This window comes from Salmo salar, chromosome 17 (genome assembly GCF_965601325.2).
Source record: "Salmo salar chromosome 17, fSalSal1, whole genome shotgun sequence".
NCBI classification, from domain to species: Eukaryota; Metazoa; Chordata; class Actinopteri; order Salmoniformes; family Salmonidae; genus Salmo; species Salmo salar.
In genome coordinates, this window is record NC_138307.1 from 86,839,119 (window position 1) to 86,859,195 (window position 20,077).

The 20,077-nt window shown below is 46.1% G+C and overlaps 1 protein-coding gene across 2 annotated transcripts in view; it reads left to right on the forward strand.

Moving 5' to 3' along the window:
- Window positions 1-20,077, forward strand: part of large1 (LARGE xylosyl- and glucuronyltransferase 1) — a 188,860-nt gene that overhangs the window by 85,341 nt on the left and 83,442 nt on the right. For both annotated transcript variants that reach the window (XM_082964349.1, XM_082964350.1), the window contains exons 5-6: window positions 5,967-6,090; window positions 6,594-6,765. In XM_082964349.1, coding sequence (XP_082820475.1) covers window positions 5,967-6,090; window positions 6,594-6,765 — 296 coding nt within the window. The remainder of the gene's footprint in view (window positions 1-5,966; window positions 6,091-6,593; window positions 6,766-20,077) is intronic.

Genomic DNA, 20,077 nt, shown 5'->3' on the forward strand with positions numbered 1-20,077 from the left:
TGTGAGCAGTATATTTATCATGTTTATAACATGTTATGTGACTGTGAGCAGTATATTTATCATGTTAATAACATGTGACTGTGAGCAGTATATTTATCATGTTTATAACATGTTATGTGACTGTGAGCAGTATATTTATCATGTTTATAACATGTTATGTGACTGTGAGCAGTATATTTATCATGTTTATAACATGTTATGTGACTGTGAGCAGTATATTTATCATGTTTATAACATGTTATGTGACTGTGAGCAGTATATTTATCATGTTTATAACATGTTATGTGACTGTGAGCAGTATATTTATCATGTTTATAACATGTTATGTGACTGTGAGCAGGATATTTATCATGTTTATAACATGTTATGTGACTGTGAGCAGTATATTTATCATGTTTATAACATGTTATGTGACTGTGAGCAGTATATTTATCATGTTTATAACATGTTATGTGACTGTGAGCAGTATATTTATCATGTTTATAACATGTTATGTGACTGTGAGCAGTATATTTATCATGTTTATAACATGTTATGTGACTGTGAGCAGTATATTTATCATGTTTATAACATGTTATGTGACTGTGAGCAGTATATTTATCATGTTTATAACATGTTATGTGACTGTGAGCAGTGTATTTATCATGTTTATAACATGTTATGTGACTGTGAGCAGTATATTTATCATGTTTATAACATGTTATGTGACTGTGAGCAGTATATTTATCATGTTTATAACATGTTATGTGACTGTGAGCAGTATATTTATCATGTTTATAACATGTTATGTGACTGTGAGCAGGATATTTATCATGTTTATAACATGTTATGTGACTGTGAGCAGTATATTTATCATGTTTATAACATGTTATGTGACTGTGAGCAGTATATTTATCATGTTTATAACATGTTATGTGACTGTGAGCAGTATATTTATCATGTTTATAACATGTTATGTGACTGTGAGCAGTATATTTATCATGTTTATAACATGTTATGTGACTGTGAGCAGTATATTTATCATGTTTATAACATGTTATGTGACTGTGAGCAGCATATTTATCATGTTTATAACATGTTATGTGACTGTGAGCAGTATATTTATCATGTTTATAACATGTTATGTGACTGTGAGCAGTATATTTATCATGTTTATAACATGTTATGTGACTGTGAGCAGTATATTTATCATGTTTATAACATGTTATGTGACTGTGAGCAGTATATTTATCATGTTAATAACATGTGACTGTGAGCAGTATATTTATCATGTTTATAACATGTTATGTGACTGTGAGCAGTATATTTATCATGTTTATAACATGTTATGTGACTGTGAGCAGTATATTTATCATGTTTATAACATGTTATGTGACTGTGAGCAGTATATTTATCATGTTTATAACATGTTATGTGACTGTGAGCAGTATATTTATCATGTTTATAACATGTTATGTGACTGTGAGCAGTATATTTATCATGTTTATAACATGTTATGTGACTGTGAGCAGTATATTTATCATGTTAATAACATGTGACTGTGAGCAGTATATTTATCATGTTTATAACATGTTATGTGACTGTGAGCAGTATATTTATCATGTTTATAACATGTGACTGTGAGCAGTATATTTATCATGTTTATAACATGTTATGTGACTGTGAGCAGTATATTTATCATGTTTATAACATGTTATGTGACTGTGAGCAGTATATTTATCATGTTTATAACATGTTATGTGACTGTGAGCAGCATATTTATCATGTTTATAACATGTTATGTGACTGTGAGCAGTATATTTATCATGTTTATAACATGTTATGTGACTGTGAGCAGCATATTTATCATGTTTATAACATGTTATGTGACTGTGAGCAGCATATTTATCATGTTTATAACATGTTATGTGACTGTGAGCAGGATATTTATCATGTTTATAACATGTTATGTGACTGTGAGCAGTATATTTATCATGTTTATAACATGTGACTGTGAGCAGTATATTTATCATGTTTATAACATGTTATGTGACTGTGAGCAGTATATTTATCATGTTTATAACATGTGACTGTGAGCAGTATATTTATCATGTTTATAACATGTTATGTGACTGTGAGCAGGATATTTATCATGTGTTTAGTATTCCTTTGATTGAATCAGAGAAACTGTGTTTGAACACAGATTGAAACAGACCAATTCCTCTCCATCACAGTGCTGTATGCAGCCAGTAGTTATTAGGTAGAATTACTCTGTATAATCTCTCTAACTGACATGTTGTTCTGTGTGTTTATATCCAGAGGGTTTCATGTTGTTCTGTGTGTTTATATCCAGAGGGTTTCATGTTGTTCTGTGTGTTTATATCCAGAGGGTTTCATGTTGTTCTGTGTGTTTATATCCAGAGGGTTTCATGTTGTTCTGTGTGTTTATATCCAGAGGGTTTCATGTTGTTCTGTGTGTTTATATCCAGAGGGTTTCATGTTGTTCTGTGTGTTTATATCCAGAGGGTTTCATGTTGTTCTGTGTGTTTATATCCAGAGGGTTTCATGTTGTTCTGTGTGTTTATATCCAGAGGGTTTCATGTTGTTCTGTGTGTTTATATCCAGAGGGTTTCATGTTGTTCTGTGTGTTTATATCCAGAGGGTTTCATGTTGTTCTGTGTGTTTATATCCAGAGGGTTTCATGTTGTTCTGTGTGTTTATATCCAGAGGGTTTCATGTTGTTCTGTGTGTTTATATCCAGAGGGTTTCATGTTGTTCTGTGTGTTTATATCCAGAGGGTTTCATGTTGTTCTGTGTGTTTATATCCAGAGGGTTTCATGTTGTTCTGTGTGTTTATATCCAGAGGGTTTCATGTTGTTCTGTGTGTTTATATCCAGAGGGTTTCATGTTGTTCTGTGTGTTTATATCCAGAGGGTTTCATGTTGTTCTGTGTGTTTATATCCAGAGGTTTCATGTTGTTCTGTGTGTTTATATCCAGAGGGTTTCATGTTGTTCTGTGTGTTTATATCCAGAGGGTTTCATGTTGTTCTGTGTGTTTATATCCAGAGGGTTTCATGTTGTTCTGTGTGTTTATATCCAGAGGGTTTCATGTTGTTCTGTGTGTTTATATCCAGAGGGTTTCATGTTGTTCTGTGTGTTTATATCCAGAGGGTTTCATGTTGTTCTGTGTGTTTATATCCAGAGGTTTCATGTTGTTCTGTGTGTTTATATCCAGAGGGTTTCATGTTGTTCTGTGTGTTTATATCCAGAGGTTTCATGTTGTTCTGTGTGTTTATATCCAGAGGGTTTCATGTTGTTCTGTGTGTTTATATCCAGAGGGTTTCATGTTGTTCTGTGTGTTTATATCCAGAGGGTTTCATGTTGTTCTGTGTGTTTATATCCAGAGGGTTTCATGTTGTTCTGTGTGTTTATATCCAGAGGGTTTCATGTTGTTCTGTGTGTTTATATCCAGAGGGTTTCATGTTGTTCTGTGTGTTTATATCCAGAGGGTTTCATGTTGTTCTGTGTGTTTATATCCAGAGGGTTTCATGTTGTTCTGTGTGTTTATATCCAGAGGGTTTCATGTTGTTCTGTGTGTTTATATCCAGAGGTTTCATGTTGTTCTGTGTGTTTATATCCAGAGGGTTTCATGTTGTTCTGTGTGTTTATATCCAGAGGGTTTCATGTTGTTCTGTGTGTTTATATCCAGAGGGTTTCATGTTGTTCTGTGTGTTTATATCCAGAGGGTTTCATGTTGTTCTGTGTGTTTATATCCAGAGGGTTTCATGTTGTTCTGTGTGTTTATATCCAGAGGGTTTCATGTTGTTCTGTGTGTTTATATCCAGAGGGTTTCATGTTGTTCTGTGTGTTTTCATGTTGTTCTGTGTGTTTATATCCAGAGGGTTTCATGTTGTTCTGTGTGTTTATATCCAGAGGGTTTCATGTTGTTCTGTGTGTTTATATCCAGAGGGTTTCATGTTGTTCTGTGTGTTTATATCCAGAGGGTTTCATGTTGTTCTGTGTGTTTATATCCAGAGGGTTTCATGTTGTTCTGTGTGTTTATATCCAGAGGGTTTCATGTTGTTCTGTGTGTTTATATCCAGAGGGTTTCATGTTGTTCTGTGTGTTTATATCCAGAGGGTTTCATGTTGTTCTGTGTGTTTATATCCAGAGGGTTTCATGTTGTTCTGTGTGTTTATATCCAGGGGTTTCATGTTGTTCTGTGTGTTTATATCCAGAGGGTTTCATGTTGTTCTGTGTGTTTATATCCAGAGGGTTTCATGTTGTTCTGTGTGTTTATATCCAGAGGGTTTCATGTTGTTCTGTGTGTTTATATCCAGAGGGTTTCATGTTGTTCTGTGTGTTTATATCCAGAGGTTTCATGTTGTTCTGTGTGTTTATATCCAGAGGTTTCATGTTGTTCTGTGTGTTTATATGCGTTGTTCTGTGTGTTTATATCCAGAGGGTTTCATGTTGTTCTGTGTGTTTATATCCAGAGGGTTTCATGTTGTTCTGTGTGTTTATATCCAGAGGGTTTCATGTTGTTCTGTGTGTTTATATCCAGAGGGTTTCATGTTGTTCTGTGTGTTTATATCCAGAGGGTTTCATGTTGTTCTGTGTGTTTATATCCAGAGGGTTTCATGTTGTTCTGTGTGTTTATATCCAGAGGGTTTCATGTTGTTCTGTGTGTTTATATCCAGAGGGTTTCATGTTGTTCTGTGTGTTTATATCCAGAGGTTTCATGTTGTTCTGTGTGTTTATATCCAGAGGGTTTCATGTTGTTCTGTGTGTTTATATCCAGAGGTTTCATGTTGTTCTGTGTGTTTATATCCAGAGGGTTTCATGTTGTTCTGTGTGTTTATATCCAGAGGTTTCATGTTGTTCTGTGTGTTTATATCCAGAGGGTTTCATGTTGTTCTGTGTGTTTATATCCAGAGGGTTTCATGTTGTTCTGTGTGTTTATATCCAGAGGGTTTCATGTTGTTCTGTGTGTTTATATCCAGAGGGTTTCATGTTGTTCTGTGATCCAGAGGTTTCATGTTGTTCTGTGTGTTTATATCCAGGGGTTTCATGTTGTTCTGTGTGTTTATATCCAGAGGGTTTCATGTTGTTCTGTGTGTTTATATCCAGAGGGTTTCATGTTGTTCTGTGTGTTTATATCCAGAGGGTTTCATGTTGTTCTGTGTGTTTATATCCAGAGGGTTTCATGTTGTTCTGTGTGTTTATATCCAGAGGGTTTCATGTTGTTCTGTGTGTTTATATCCAGAGGGTTTCATGTTGTTCTGTGTGTTTATATCCAGAGGGTTTCATGTTGTTCTGTGTGTTTATATCCAGAGGGTTTCATGTTGTTCTGTGTGTTTATATCCAGAGGGTTTCATGTTGTTCTGTGTGTTTATATCCAGAGGGTTTCATGTTGTTCTGTGTGTTTATATCCAGAGGGTTTCATGTTGTTCTGTGTGTTTATATCCAGAGGTTTCATGTTGTTCTGTGTGTTTATATCCAGAGGGTTTCATGTTGTTCTGTGTGTTTATATCCAGAGGTTTCATGTTGTTCTGTGTGTTTATATCCAGAGGTTTCATGTTGTTCTGTGTGTTTATATCCAGAGGGTTTCATGTTGTTCTGTGTGTTTATATCCAGAGGGTTTCATGTTGTTCTGTGTGTTTATATCCAGAGGGTTTCATGTTGTTCTGTGTGTTTATATCCAGAGGGTTTCATGTTGTTCTGTGTGTTTATATCCAGAGGGTTTCATGTTGTTCTGTGTGTTTATATCCAGAGGGTTTCATGTTGATTTCTATTTCTACTTCAAAGTATTGCGCTTATGGTCTGAGTCTCACCTTCTCCTTCCCTCCGTGTGTGTGTGTGTGTGTGTGTGTGTGTGTGTGTGTGTGTGTGTGTGTGTGTGTGTGTGTGTGTGTGTGTGTGTGTGTGTGTGTGTGTGTGTGTGTGTGTGTGTGTGTGTGTGGGTGCGTGTGTGTTGTGTTTTGCAGGCGAAACCCTCTCCACTTCCACATCATAACAGACTCTACTGCCCAGCAGATTCTAGCGTCTCTGTTCCACACCTGGATGGTCCCTGCTGTCAGGGTGGACTTCTACGACGCAGACGAACTCAAGGTGAGACACACACGTCTACAGCTCACTTCCCAAAACAACTTCTCCTCATGTGATCAACAATAAGAGAGATTCTGCACCTTCGTCTTTCTCCAACTGATCTCCTCAAACATTCACATCCTCATCCTCTGTCCTCAACAAGACTGTCTGGTTCGTGTGTGTTAATACCTGAGGTGTCGTGGATCCTCAACAAGACTGTCTGGTTCGTGTGTGTTAATACCTGAGGTGTCATGGATCCTCAACAAGACTGTCTGGTTCGTGTGTGTTAATACCTGAGGTGTCGTGGTTCCTCAACAAGACTGTCTGGTTCGTGTGTGTTAATACCTGAGGTGTCGTGGTTCCTCAACAAGACTGTCTGGTTCGTGTGTGTTAATACCTGAGGTGTCATGGATCCTCAACAAGACTGTCTGGTTCGTGTGTGTTAATACCTGAGGTGTCGTGGTTCCTCAACAAGACTGTCTGGTTCGTGTGTTAATACCACCCTCTACCTCCTTCTCTTCTGTCAGGCTGAGGTGTCGTGGATCCCCAACAAGCATTACTCAGGTATCTACGGTCTGATGAAGCTGGTGCTCACCAAGACCTTACCTCCAGACTTGCAGAAAGTCATCGTCCTGGACACAGATATCACCTTCGCTACGGACATCGCTGAGCTCTGGGCCGTCTTCCACAAGTTCAAAGGTGAGGCTACTACATCATTTCCTGTTGGGGTGTAGTCATTGTGCTTCCTGTTGCTTCTGCTAAAGGGCTTGTATTCGTTAGGACCCGCTAGCAAAACTAAAATGAGTGTTTCTTATTGGACAAGGTCAGTTAGTCCCTCCCTATTTCAAATAAGTGTTCTTCTGTTAGGGAAAGGGGGGTACCTAGTCAGTTGGAAAGGAAAGGGGGATACACTAGTCAGTTGGAAAGGGGGGATACCTAGTCAGTTGGAAAGGAAAGGGGGATACCTAGTCAGTTGGAAAGGAAAGGGGGATACCTAGTCAGTTGGAAAGGGGGGATACCTAGTCAGTTGGAAAGGAAAGGGGGGATACCTAGTCAGTTGGGGGGGCCGCAGGGAAAGGGGGGGATACCTAGTCAGTTGGAAAGGGGGAACCAGCGGGGGAGGGGGGTACCTAGTCAGTTGGAAAGGGGGATACCTAGTCAGTTGGAAAGGAAAGGGGGATACCTAGTCAGTTGGAAAGGAAAGGGGGATACCTAGTCAGTTGGAAAGGGGGATACCTAGTCAGTTGGAAAGGGGGGTACCTAGTCAGTTGGAAAGGAAAGGGGGATACCTAGTCAGTTGGAAAGGGGGGATACCTAGTCAGTTGGAAAGGAAAGGGGGATACCTAGTCAGTTGGAAAGGGGGATACCTAGTCAGTTGGAAAGGGGAAAGGGGGGATACCTAGTCAGTTGGGGGGGACCAGCAGGGAAAGGGGGATACCTAGTCAGTTGGAAAGGAAAGGGGGATACCTAGTCAGTTGGAAAGGAAAGGGGGATACCTAGTCGGAGGGGGGTCCTGCAGTGGAAAGGGGGATACCTAGTCAGTTGGAAAGGGGGATACCTAGTCAGTTGGAAAGGGGGGGTACCTAGTCAGTTGGAAAGGGGGATAGCTAGTCAGTTGGAAAGGGGAAAGGGGGGATACCTAGTCAGTTGGAAAGGGGGATACCTAGTCAGTTGTAAAGGAAAGGGGGATACCTAGTCAGTTGGAAAGGGGGATACCTAGTCAGTTGGAAAGGGGGATACCTAGTCAGTTGGAAAGGGGGGGTACCTAGTCAGTTGTAAAGGAAAGGGGGATACCTAGTCAGTTGGAAAGGGGGATACCTAGTCAGTTGGAAAGGGGGGGTACCTAGTCAGGTGGAAAGGAAAGGGGGATACCTAGTCAGTTGGAAAGGAAAGGGGGGATACCTAGTCAGTTGGAAAGGGGGATACCTAGTCAGTTGGAAAGGGGGATACCTAGTCAGTTGGAAAGGGGAAAGGGGGGATACCTAGTCAGTTGGAAAGGAAAGGGGGGATACCTAGTCAGTTGGAAAGGAAAGGGGGGTACCTAGTCAGTTGGAAAGGGGGATACCTAGTCAGTTGGAAAGGAAAGGGGGGTAACTAGTCAGTTGGAAAGGGGGATACCTAGTCAGTTGGAATGGGGGATACCTAGTCAGTTGGAAAGGAAAGGGGGATACCTAGTCAGTTGGAAAGGGGGGGTACCTAGTCAGTTGGAAAGGAAAGGGGGATACCTAGTCAGTTGGAAAGGGGGATACCTAGTCAGTTGGAAAGGAAAGGGGGATACCTAGTCAGTTGGAAAGGAAAGGGGGATACCTAGTCAGTTGGAAAGGAAAGGGGGGTACCTAGTCAGTTCGAAAAGAAAGGGGGATACCTAGTCAGTTGGAAAGGAAAGGGGGGATACCTAGTCAGTTGGAAAGGGGGGTACCTAGTCAGTTGGAAAGGGGAATACCTAGTCAGTTGGAAAGGGGGATACCTAGTCAGTTGGAAAGGAAAGGGGGGATACCTAGTCAGTTGGAAAGGGGGATACCTAGTCAGTTGGAAAAGGGGGTACCTAGTCAGTTGGAAAGGAAAGGGGGATACCTAGTCAGTTGGAAAGGAAAGGGGGATACCTAGTCAGTTGGAAAGGAAAGGGGGGATACCTAGTCAGTTGGAAAGGAAAGGGGGATACCTAGTCAGTTGGAAAGGAAAGGGGGATACCTAGTCAGTTGGAAAGGAAAGGGGGGATACCTAGTCAGTTGGAAAGGAAAGGGGGGATACCTAGTCAGTTGGAAAGGAAAGGGGGATACCTAGTCAGTTGGAAAGGGGGGATACCTAGTCAGTTGGAAAGGAAAGGGGGATACCTAGTCAGTTGGAAAGGAAAGGGGGATACCTAGTCAGTTGGAAAGGGGGGTACCTAGTCAGTTGGGGGGATACCTAGTCAGTTGGAAAGGGGGATACCTAGTCAGTTGGAAAGGAAAGGGGGGATACCTAGTCAGTTGGAAAGGGGGATACCTATCAGTTGGAAAGGGGATACCTAGTCAGTTGGAAAGGGGGATACCTAGTCAGTTGGAAAGGGGGATACCTAGTCAGTTGGAAAGGGGGGTACCTAGTCAGTTGGAAAGGAGGGGGATACCTAGTCAGTTGGAAAGGAAAGGGGGGATACCTAGTCAGTTGGAAAGGGGGGATACCTAGTCAGTTGGAAAGGAAAGGGGGATACCTAGTCAGTTGGAAAGGAAAGGGGGATACCTAGTCAGTTGGAAAGGGGGGATACCTAGTCAGTTGGAAAGGAAGGGGGATACCTAGTCAGTTGGAAAGGAAAGGGGGATACCTAGTCAGTTGGAAAGGAAAGGGGGATACCTAGTCAGTTGGAAAGGGGGGTACCTAGTCAGTTGGAAAGGGGGGATACCTAGTCAGTTGGAAAGGAGGGGGATACCTAGTCAGTTGGAAAGGAAAGGGGGATACCTAGTCAGTTGGAAAGGGGGGATACCTAGTCAGTTGGAAAGGGGGGGATACCTAGTCAGTTGGAAAGGGGGGATACCTAGTCAGTTGGAAAGGGGGGATACCTAGTCAGTTGGAAAGGAAAGGGGGATACCTAGTCAGTTGGAAAGGAAAGGGGGATACCTAGTCAGTTGGAAAGGGGGGATACCTAGTCAGTTGGAAAGGAAAGGGGGATACCTAGTCAGTTGGAAAGGAAAGGGGGATACCTAGTCAGTTGGAAAGGAAAGGGGGATACCTAGTCAGTTGGAAAGGAAAGGGGGATACCTAGTCAGTTCGAGAAAGGAAAGGGGGATACCTAGTCAGTTGGAAAGGAAAGGGGGATACCTAGTCAGTTGGAAAGGGGGGATACCTAGTCAGTTGGAAAGGAAAGGGGGATACCTAGTCAGTTGGAAAGGAAAGGGGGATACCTAGTCAGTTGGAAAGGAAAGGGGGATACCTAGTCAGTTGGAAAGGGGGATACCTAGTCAGTTGGAAAGGGGGATACCTAGTCAGTTGGAAAGGGGGGGATACCTAGTCAGTTGGAAAGGGAAAGGGGGATACCTAGTCAGTTGGTAAAGGAAAGGGGGATACCTAGTCAGTTGGAAAGGGGGATACCTAGTCAGTTGGAAAGGGGGATACCTAGTCAGTTGGAAAGGGGGGGTACCTAGTCAGTTGTAAAGGAAAGGGGGATACCTAGTCAGTTGGAAAGGGGGATACCTAGTCAGTTGGAAAGGGGGGGTACCTAGTCAGGTGGAAAGGAAAGGGGGATACCTAGTCAGTTGGAAAGGAAAGGGGGGATACCTAGTCAGTTGGAAAGGGGGATACCTAGTCAGTTGGAAAGGGGGATACCTAGTCAGTTGGAAAGGGGAAAGGGGGGATACCTAGTCAGTTGGAAAGGAAAGGGGGGATACCTAGTCAGTTGGAAAGGAAAGGGGGGTACCTAGTCAGTTGGAAAGGGGGATACCTAGTCAGTTGGAAAGGAAAGGGGGGTAACTAGTCAGTTGGAAAGGGGGATACCTAGTCAGTTGGAAAGGGGGATACCTAGTCAGTTGGAAAGGGGGATACCTAGTCAGTTGGAAAGGAAAGGGGGGATACCTAGTCAGTTGGAAAGGGGGTACCTAGTCAGTTGGAAAGGGGGTACCTAGTCAGTTGGAAAGGAAAGGGGGATACCTAGTCAGTTGGAAAGGAAAGGGGGATACCTAGTCAGTTGGAAAGGGGGGGATACCTAGTCAGTTGGAAAGGAAAGGGGGATACCTAGTCAGTTGGAAAGGAAAGGGGGGATACCTAGTCAGTTGGAAAGGAAAGGGGGATACCTAGTCAGTTGGAAAGAAAGGGGGATACCTAGTCAGTTGGAAAGGAAAGGGGGATACCTAGTCAGTTGGAAAGGAAAGGGGGATACCTAGTCAGTTGGAAAGGGGGGATACCTAGTCAGTTGGAAAGGGGGATACCTAGTCAGTTGGAAAGGAAAGGGGGATACCTAGTCAGTTGGAAAGGAAAGGGGGATACCTAGTCAGTTGGAAAGGGGGGATACCTAGTCAGTTGGAAAGGAAAGGGGGATACCTAGTCAGTTGGAAAGGAAAGGGGGATACCTAGTCAGTTGGAAAGGAAAGGGGGATACCTAGTCAGTTGGAAAGGGGGATACCTAGTCAGTTGGAAAGGAAAGGGGGATACCTAGTCAGTTGGAAAGGAAAGGGGGATACCTAGTCAGTTGGAAAGGAAAGGGGGGATACCTAGTCAGTTGGAAAGGGGGATACCTAGTCAGTTGGAAAGGGGGGTACCTAGTCAGTTGGAAAGGAAAGGGGGATACCTAGTCAGTTGGAAAGGAAAGGGGGATACCTAGTCAGTTGGAAAGGGGGGATACCTAGTCAGTTGGAAAGGAAAGGGGGATACCTAGTCAGTTGGAAAGGGGGGATACCTAGTCAGTTGGAAAGGGGGGATACCTAGTCAGTTGGAAAGGAAAGGGGGGATACCTAGTCAGTTGGAAAGGGGGATACCTAGTCAGTTGGAAAGGAAAGGGGGATACCTAGTCAGTTGGAAAGGAAAGGGGGATACCTAGTCAGTTGGAAAGGAAAGGGGGATACCTAGTCAGTTGGAAAGGAAAGGGGGATACCTAGTCAGTTGGAAAGGGGGATACCTAGTCAGTTGGAAAGGGGGGTACCTAGTCAGTTGGAAAGGGGGATACCTAGTCAGTTGGAAAGGAAAGGGGGGATACCTAGTCAGTTGGAAAGGGGGGATACCTAGTCAGTTGGAAAGGGGGGATACCTAGTCAGTTGGAAAGGAAAGGGGGATACCTAGTCAGTTGGAAAGGAAAGGGGGATACCTAGTCAGTTGGAAAGGGGGGATACCTAGTCAGTTGGAAAGGGGGGTACCTAGTCAGTTAGGAAAGGGGGATACCTAGTCAGTTGGAAAGGGGGGATACCTAGTCAGTTGGAAAGGGGGATACCTAGTCAGTTGGAAAGGAAAGGGGGATACCTAGTCAGTTGGAAAGGGGGGTACCTAGTCAGTTGGAAAGGAAAGGGGGATACCTAGTCAGTTGGAAAGGGGGATACCTAGTCAGTTGGAAAGGAAAGGGGGGTACCTAGTCAGTTGGAAAGGAAAGGGGGATACCTAGTCAGTTGGAAAGGGGGGGATACCTAGTCAGTTGGAAAGGGGGATACCTAGTCAGTTGGAAAGGAAAGGGGGATACCTAGTCAGTTGGAAAGGGGGGTACCTAGTCAGTTGGAAAGGAAAGGGGGATACCTAGTCAGTTGGAAAGGGGGATACCTAGTCAGTTGGAAAGGGGGATACCTAGTCAGTTGGAAAGGAAAGGGGGATACCTAGTCAGTTGGAAAGGAAAGGGGGATACCTAGTCAGTTGGAAAGGGGGATACCTAGTCAGTTGGAAAGGAAAGGGGGATACCTAGTCAGTTGGAAAGGGGGGATACCTAGTCAGTTGGAAAGGGGGATACCTAGTCAGTTGGAAAGGAAAGGGGGATACCTAGTCAGTTGGAAAGGGGGATACCTAGTCAGTTGGAAAGGAAAGGGGGATACCTAGTCAGTTGGAAAGGGGGATACCTAGTCAGTTGGAAGGAAAGGGGGGATACCTAGTCAGTTGGAAAGGGGGATACCTAGTCAGTTGGAAAGGGGGATACCTAGTCAGTTGGAAAGGAAAGGGGGGTACCTAGTCAGTTGGAAAGGGGGATACCTAGTCAGTTGGAAAGGGGGATACCTAGTCAGTTGGAAAGGAAAGGGGGATACCTAGTCAGTTGGAAAGGGGGGATACCTAGTCAGTTGGAAAGGAAAGGGGGATACCTAGTCAGTTGGAAAGGGGGATACCTAGTCAGTTGGAAAGGAAAGGGGGATACCTAGTCAGTTGGAAAGGAAAGGGGGATACCTAGTCAGTTGGAAAGGGGGGTACCTAGTCAGTTGGAAAGGAAAGGGGGATACCTAGTCAGTTGGAAAGGAAAGGGGGGATACCTAGTCAGTTGGAAAGGGGGGTACCTAGTCAGTTGGAAAGGAAAGGGGGATACCTAGTCAGTTGGAAAGGGGGATACCTAGTCAGTTGGAAAGGGGGATACCTAGTCAGTTGGAAAGGGGGATACCTAGTCAGTTGGAAAGGAAAGGGGGGATACCTAGTCAGTTGGAAAGGGGGGATACCTAGTCAGTTGGAAAGGGGGATACCTAGTCAGTTGGAAAGGAAAGGGGGATACCTAGTCAGTTGGAAAGGAAAGGGGGGTACCTAGTCAGTTGGAAAGGAAAGGGGGATACCTAGTCAGTTGGAAAGGAAAGGGGGATACCTAGTCAGTTGGAAAGAGGGGGATACCTAGTCAGTTGGAAAGGGGGGATACCTAGTCAGTTGGAAAGGGGGATACCTAGTCAGTTGGAAAGGAAAGGGGGGATACCTAGTCAGTTGGAAAGGGGGATACCTAGTCAGTTGGAAAGGGGGGTACCTAGTCAGTTGGAAAGGAAAGGGGGATACCTAGTCAGTTGGAAAGGGGGATACCTAGTCAGTTGGAAAGGAAAGGGGGGATACCTAGTCAGTTGGAAAGGAAAGGGGGATACCTAGTCAGTTGGAAAGGGGGGATACCTAGTCAGTTGGAAAGGAAAGGGGGATACCTAGTCAGTTGGAAAGGGGGATACCTAGTCAGTTGGAAAGGGGGATACCTAGTCAGTTGGAAAGGGGGATACCTAGTCAGTTGGAAAGGAAAGGGGGATACCTAGTCAGTTGGAAAGGGGGGATACCTAGTCAGTTGGAAAGGAAAGGGGGATACCTAGTCAGTTGGAAAGGAAAGGGGGATACCTAGTCAGTTGGAAAGGGGGGTACCTAGTCAGTTGGAAAGGGGGGATACCTAGTCAGTTGGAAAGGAAAGGGGGATACCTAGTCAGTTGGAAAGGAAAGGGGGATACCTAGTCAGTTGGAAAGGGGGGATACCTAGTCAGTTGGAAAGGGGGATACCTAGTCAGTTGGAAAGGAAAGGGGGGTACCTAGTCAGTTGGAAAGGAAAGGGGGATACCTAGTCAGTTGGAAAGGGGGATACCTAGTCAGTTGGAAAGGAAAGGGGGATACCTAGTCAGTTGGAAAGGAAAGGGGGATACCTAGTCAGTTGGAAAGGAAAGGGGGATACCTAGTCAGTTGGAAAGGGGGATACCTAGTCAGTTGGAAAGGGGGGGATACCTAGTCAGTTGGAAAGGGGGGATACCTAGTCAGTTGGAAAGGGGGGGATACCTAGTCAGTTGGAAAGGAAAGGGGGGATACCTAGTCAGTTGGAAAGGAAAGGGGGATACCTAGTCAGTTGGAAAGGGGGATACCTAGTCAGTTGGAAAGGAAAGGGGGATACCTAGTCAGTTGGAAAGGAAAGGGGGATACCTAGTCAGTTGGAAAGGGGGGTACCTAGTCAGTTGGAAAGGAAAGGGGGATACCTAGTCAGTTGGAAAGGAAAGGGGGATACCTAGTCAGTTGGAAAGGAAAGGGGGATACCTAGTCAGTTGGAAAGGAAAGGGGGATACCTAGTCAGTTGGAAAGGGGGGATACCTAGTCAGTTGGAAAGGAAAGGGGGGTACCTAGTCAGTTGGAAAGGGGGATACCTAGTCAGTTGGAAAGGAAAGGGGGGATACCTAGTCAGTTGGAAAGGGGGATACCTAGTCAGTTGGAAAGAGGGGGATACCTAGTCAGTTGGAAAGGAAAGGGGGATACCTAGTCAGTTGGAAAGGGGGGATACCTAGTCAGTTGGAAAGGAAAGGGGGATACCTAGTCAGTTGGAAAGGGGGATACCTAGTCAGTTGGAAAGGGGGATACCTAGTCAGTTGGAAAGGAAAGGGGGGTACCTAGTCAGTTGGAAAGGGGGATACCTAGTCAGTTGGAAAGGAAAGGGGGATACCTAGTCAGTTGGAAAGGAAAGGGGGATACCTAGTCAGTTGGAAAGGGGGGTACCTAGTCAGTTGGAAAGGAAAGGGGGATACCTAGTCAGTTGGAAAGGGGGATACCTAGTCAGTTGGAAAGGGGGGTACCTAGTCAGTTGGAAAGGAAAGGGGGGATACCTAGTCAGTTGGAAAGGGGGATACCTAGTCAGTTGGAAAGGGGGATACCTAGTCAGTTGGAAAGGAAAGGGGGGATACCTAGTCAGTTGGAAAGGGGGGATACCTAGTCAGTTGGAAAGGGGGATACCTAGTCAGTTGGAAAGGAAAGGGGGGTACCTAGTCAGTTGGAAAGGGGGGTACCTAGTCAGTTGGTAAGGAAAGGGGGGATACCTAGTCAGTTGGAAAGGGGGATACCTAGTCAGTTGGAAAGGGGGATACCTAGTCAGTTGGAAAGGAAAGGGGGGTACCTAGTCAGTTGGAAAGGGGGATACCTAGTCAGTTGGAAAGGGGGGTACCTAGGAAAGGGGGGATACCTAGTCAGTTGGAAAGGGGGATACCTAGTCAGTTGAGAAAGGGGGGTACCTAGTCAGTTGGAAAGGAAAGGGGGGATACCTAGTCAGTTGGAAAGGGGGGTACCTAGTCAGTTGGAAAGGAAAGGGGGATACCTAGTCAGTTGGAAAGGGGGATACCTAGTCAGTTGGAAAGGAAAGGGGGGATACCTAGTCAGTTGGAAAGGAAAGGGGGATACCTAGTCAGTTGGAAAGGGGGGTATCTAGTCAGTTGGAAAGGAAAGGGGGATACCTAGTCAGTTGGGGAAAGGGGGATACCTAGTCAGTTGGAAAGGAAAGGGGGATACCTAGTCAGTTGGAAAGGAAAGGGGGATACCTAGTCAGTTGGAAAGGGGGGGATACCTAGTCAGTTGGAAAGGGGGGATACCTAGTCAGTTGGAAAGGGGGATACCTAGTCAGTTGGAAAGGAAAGGGGGGTACCTAGTCAGTTGGAAAGGGGGATACCTAGTCAGTTGGAAAGGAAAGGGGGATACCTAGTCAGTTGGAAAGGGGGATACCTAGTCAGTTGGAAAGGGGGATACCTAGTCAGTTGGAAAGGAAAGGGGGGTACCTAGTCAGTTGGAAAGGGGGGTACCTAGTCAGTTGGTAAGGAAAGGGGGGATACCTAGTCAGTTGGAAAGGGGGGGTACCTAGTCAGTTGGAAAGGGGGATACCTAGTCAGTTAGAAAGGGGGATACCTAGTCAGTTGGAAAGGAAAGGGGGGATACCTAGTCAGTTGGAAAGGGGGATACCTAGTCAGTTGGAAAGGGGGGTACCTAGTCAGTTGGAAAGGAAAGGGGGATACCTAGTCAGTTGGAAAGGAAAGGGGGATACCTAGTCAGTTGGAAAGGAAAGGGGGATACCTAGTCAGTTGGAAAGGAAAGGGGGATACCTAGTCAGTTGGAAAGGAAAGGGGGATACCTAGTCAGTTGGAAAGGGGGATACCTAGTCAGTTGGAAAGGGGGGATACCTAGTCAGTTGGAAAGGGGGATACCTAGTCAGTTGGAAAGAGGGGGATACCTAGTCAGTTGGAAAGGGGGGATACCTAGTCAGTTGGAAAGGAAAGGGGGATACCTAGTCAGTTGGAAAGGAAAGGGGGATACCTAGTCAGTTGGAAAGGAAAGGGGGGATACCTAGTCAGTTGGAAAGGGGGGATACCTAGTCAGTTGGAAAGGGGGATACCTAGTCAGTTGGAAAGGAAAGGGGGGTACCTAGTCAGTTGGAAAGGGGGATACCTAGTCAGTTGGAAAGGGGGGTACCTAGTCAGTTGGAAAGGGGGGATACCTAGTCAGTTGGAAAGGGGGGGTACCTAGTCAGTTGGAAAGGAAAGGGGGATACCTAGTCAGTTGGAAAGGGGGATACCTAGTCAGTTGGGAAAGGGGGATACCTAGTCAGTTGGAAAGGAAAGGGGGGATACCTAGTCAGTTGGAAAGGGGGGTACCTAGTCAGTTGGAAAGGGGGATACCTAGTCAGTTAGGAAAGGGGGATACCTAGTCAGTTGGAAAGGAAAGGGGGGATACCTAGTCAGTTGGAAAGGGGGATACCTAGTCAGTTGGAAAGGAAAGGGGGGATACCTAGTCAGTTGGAAAGGAAAGGGGGGATACCTAGTCAGTTGGAAAGGAAAGGGGGATACCTAGTCAGTTGGAAAGGAAAGGGGGATACCTAGTCAGTTGGAAAGGAAAGGGGGATACCTAGTCAGTTGGAAAGGGGGGTACCTAGTCAGTTGGAAAGGAAAGGGGGATACCTAGTCAGTTGGAAAGGGGGATACCTAGTCAGTTGGAAAGGGGGATACCTAGTCAGTTGTGCAACTAAATGTATCTTCCGCATTTAACCCACAAACCCCTGGGAATCAGAGAGGTGCAGAGGGGGCTGCCTGGGTTAACTGCCTTGCTCAGGGGAACAGTGGGTTAACTGCCTTGCTCAGGAGAACAGTGGGTTAACTGCCTTGCTCAGGGGAACAGTGGGTTAACTGCCTTGCTCAGGGGAACAGTGGGTTAACTGCCTTGCTCAGGGGAACAGTGGGTTAACAGCCTTGCTCAGGGGAACAGTGGGTTAAGTGCCTTGTTCAGGGGAACATTGGGTTAACTGCCTTGCTCAGGGGAACAGTGGGTTAACTGCCTTGCTCAGGGGAACAGTGGGTTAACTGTGGGTTAACTGCCTTGCTCAGGGGAACAGTGGGTTAACTGTGGGTTAACTGCCTTGTTCAGGGGAACAGTGGGTTAACTGCCATGCTCAGGGGAACAGTGGGTTAACTGCCATGCTCAGGGGAACAGTGGGTTAACTGCCATGCTCAGGGGAACAGTGGGTTAACTGCCTTGCTCAGGGGAACAGTGGGTTAACTGCCTTGCTCAGGGGAACAGTGGGTTAACTGCCTTGCTCAGGGGAACAGTGGGTTAACTGCCTTGCTCGGGGGCAGAACGACAGATTTTTACCTTGTCAGCTCAGAGATTCGATCCAGCAACCTTCCGGTTACTGGCCCAATGCTCTAACCACTAGGCTACGTTTGGATCCTAATTGAGTTGTCTATTCAGGACGTACATTTAAATTCAATTGATGATTTGCACATTGTTTTTCTACGAGGAGGAAGAGGGAGGAGGTGGAGTCCAGAGATTTATTAGTCCCTTACTGTCCCACTGTGGATTTACCTTTGGGATTACCTTTGGATTACCTTTGGGATTACCTTTGGATTACCTTTTGGATTACCTTGGGATTACCTTCATTAACAGTTCACTTTATGCTTCACCCCTACCCCCCCACCCTGTTCATTCTCTACCCCCCCACCCACCCTGTTCATTCTCTACCCCCCCACCCTGTTCATTCTCTACCCCCCCACCCTGTTCATTCTCTACCCCCCCCACCCTGTTCATTCTCTACCCCCCCCACCCTGTTCATTCTCTACCCCCCCCACCCTGTTCATTCTCTACCCCCCCCACCCTGTTCATTCTCTACCCCCCCCCCACCCTGTTCATTCTCTACCCCCCACCCTGTTCATTCTCTACCCCCCCCACCCTGTTCATTCTCTACCCCCCCACCCTGTTCATTCTCTACCCCCCCCCACCCTGTTCATTCTCTACCCCCCCCACCCTGTTCATTCTCTACCCCCCCCACCCTGTTCATTCTCTACCCCCCCCCACCCTGTTCATTCTCTACCCCCCCACCCTGTTCATTCTCTACCCCCCACCCTGTTCATTCTCTACCCCCCTCACCCTGTTCATTCTCTACCCCCCCCCCACCCTGTTCATTCTCTACCCCCCCACCCTGTTCATTCTCTACCCCCCCACCCTGTTCATTCTCTACCCCCCCACCCTGTTCATTCTCTACCCCCCCACCCTGTTCATTCTCTACCCCCCCACCCTGTTCATTCTCTACTCCCCCCACCCTGTTCATTCTCTACCCCCCCACCCTGTTCATTCTCTACCCCCCACCCTGTTCATTCTCTACTCCCCCACCCTGTTCATTCTCTACCCCCCCACCCTGTTCATTCTCTACCCCCCCACCCTGTTCATTCTCTACCCCCCCACCCTGTTCATTCTCTACCCCCCCCACCCTGTTCATTCTCTACTCCCCCACCCTGTTCATTCTCTACCCCCCCACCCTGTTCATTCTCTACCCCCCCCACCCTGTTCATTCTCTACCCCCCCACCCTGTTCATTCTCTACCCCCCCCCACCCTGTTCATTCTCTACCCCCCCACCCTGTTCATTCTCTACCCCCCCACCCTGTTCATTCTCTACCCCCCCACCCTGTTCATGCTCTACCCCCCCGCCCTGTTCCTTCTCTACCCCCTCACCCTGTTCATTCTCTACCCCCCCACCCTGTTCCTTCTCTACCCCCCACCCAGTTCAGTCTCTACCCCCCCGCCCTGTTCCTTCTCTACCCCCCACCCAGTTCAGTTAGCTCTACCTTTCTACCCCTCACCCAGTTCAGTTAGCTGTCCTTTCTACCTCTCACCCATTCAGTTAGCTGTCCTTTCTACTCCTCACCCATTCAGTTAGCTGTCCTTTCTACCCCTCACCCATTCAGTTAGCTGTCCTTTCTACCTCTCACCCATTCAGCTAGCTGTCCTTTCTACTCCTCACCCATTCAGTTAGCTGTCCTCTCTACCCCTCACCCATTCAGTTAGCTGTCCTTTCTACCCCTCACCCATTCAGTTAGCTGTCCTTTCTACCTCTCACCCATTCAGTTAGCTGTCCTTTCTACACCTTACCCATTCAGTTAGCTGTCCTTTCTACCCCTCACCCATTCAGTTAGCTGTCCTTTCTACCCATCACCCATTCAGTTAGCTGTCCTTTCTACTCCTCACCCATTCAGTTAGCTGTCCTTTCTACCCCCTCACCCATTCAGTTAGCTGTCCTTTCTACCTCTCACCCATTCAGTTAGCTGTCCTTTCTACTCCTCACCCATTCAGTTAGCTGTCCTTTCTACCCCTCACCCATTCAGTTAGCTGTCCTTTCTACCTCTCACCCATTCAGCTAGCTGTCCTTTCTACTCCTCACCCATTCAGTTAGCTGTCCTTTCTACCCCTCACCCATTCAGTTAGCTGTCCTTTCTACCTCTCACCCATTCAGCTAGCTGTCCTTTCTACTCCTCACCCATTCAGTTAGCTGTCCTTTCTACCCCTCACCCATTCAGTTAGCTGTCCTTTCTACCTCTCACCCATTCAGCTAGCTGTCCTTTC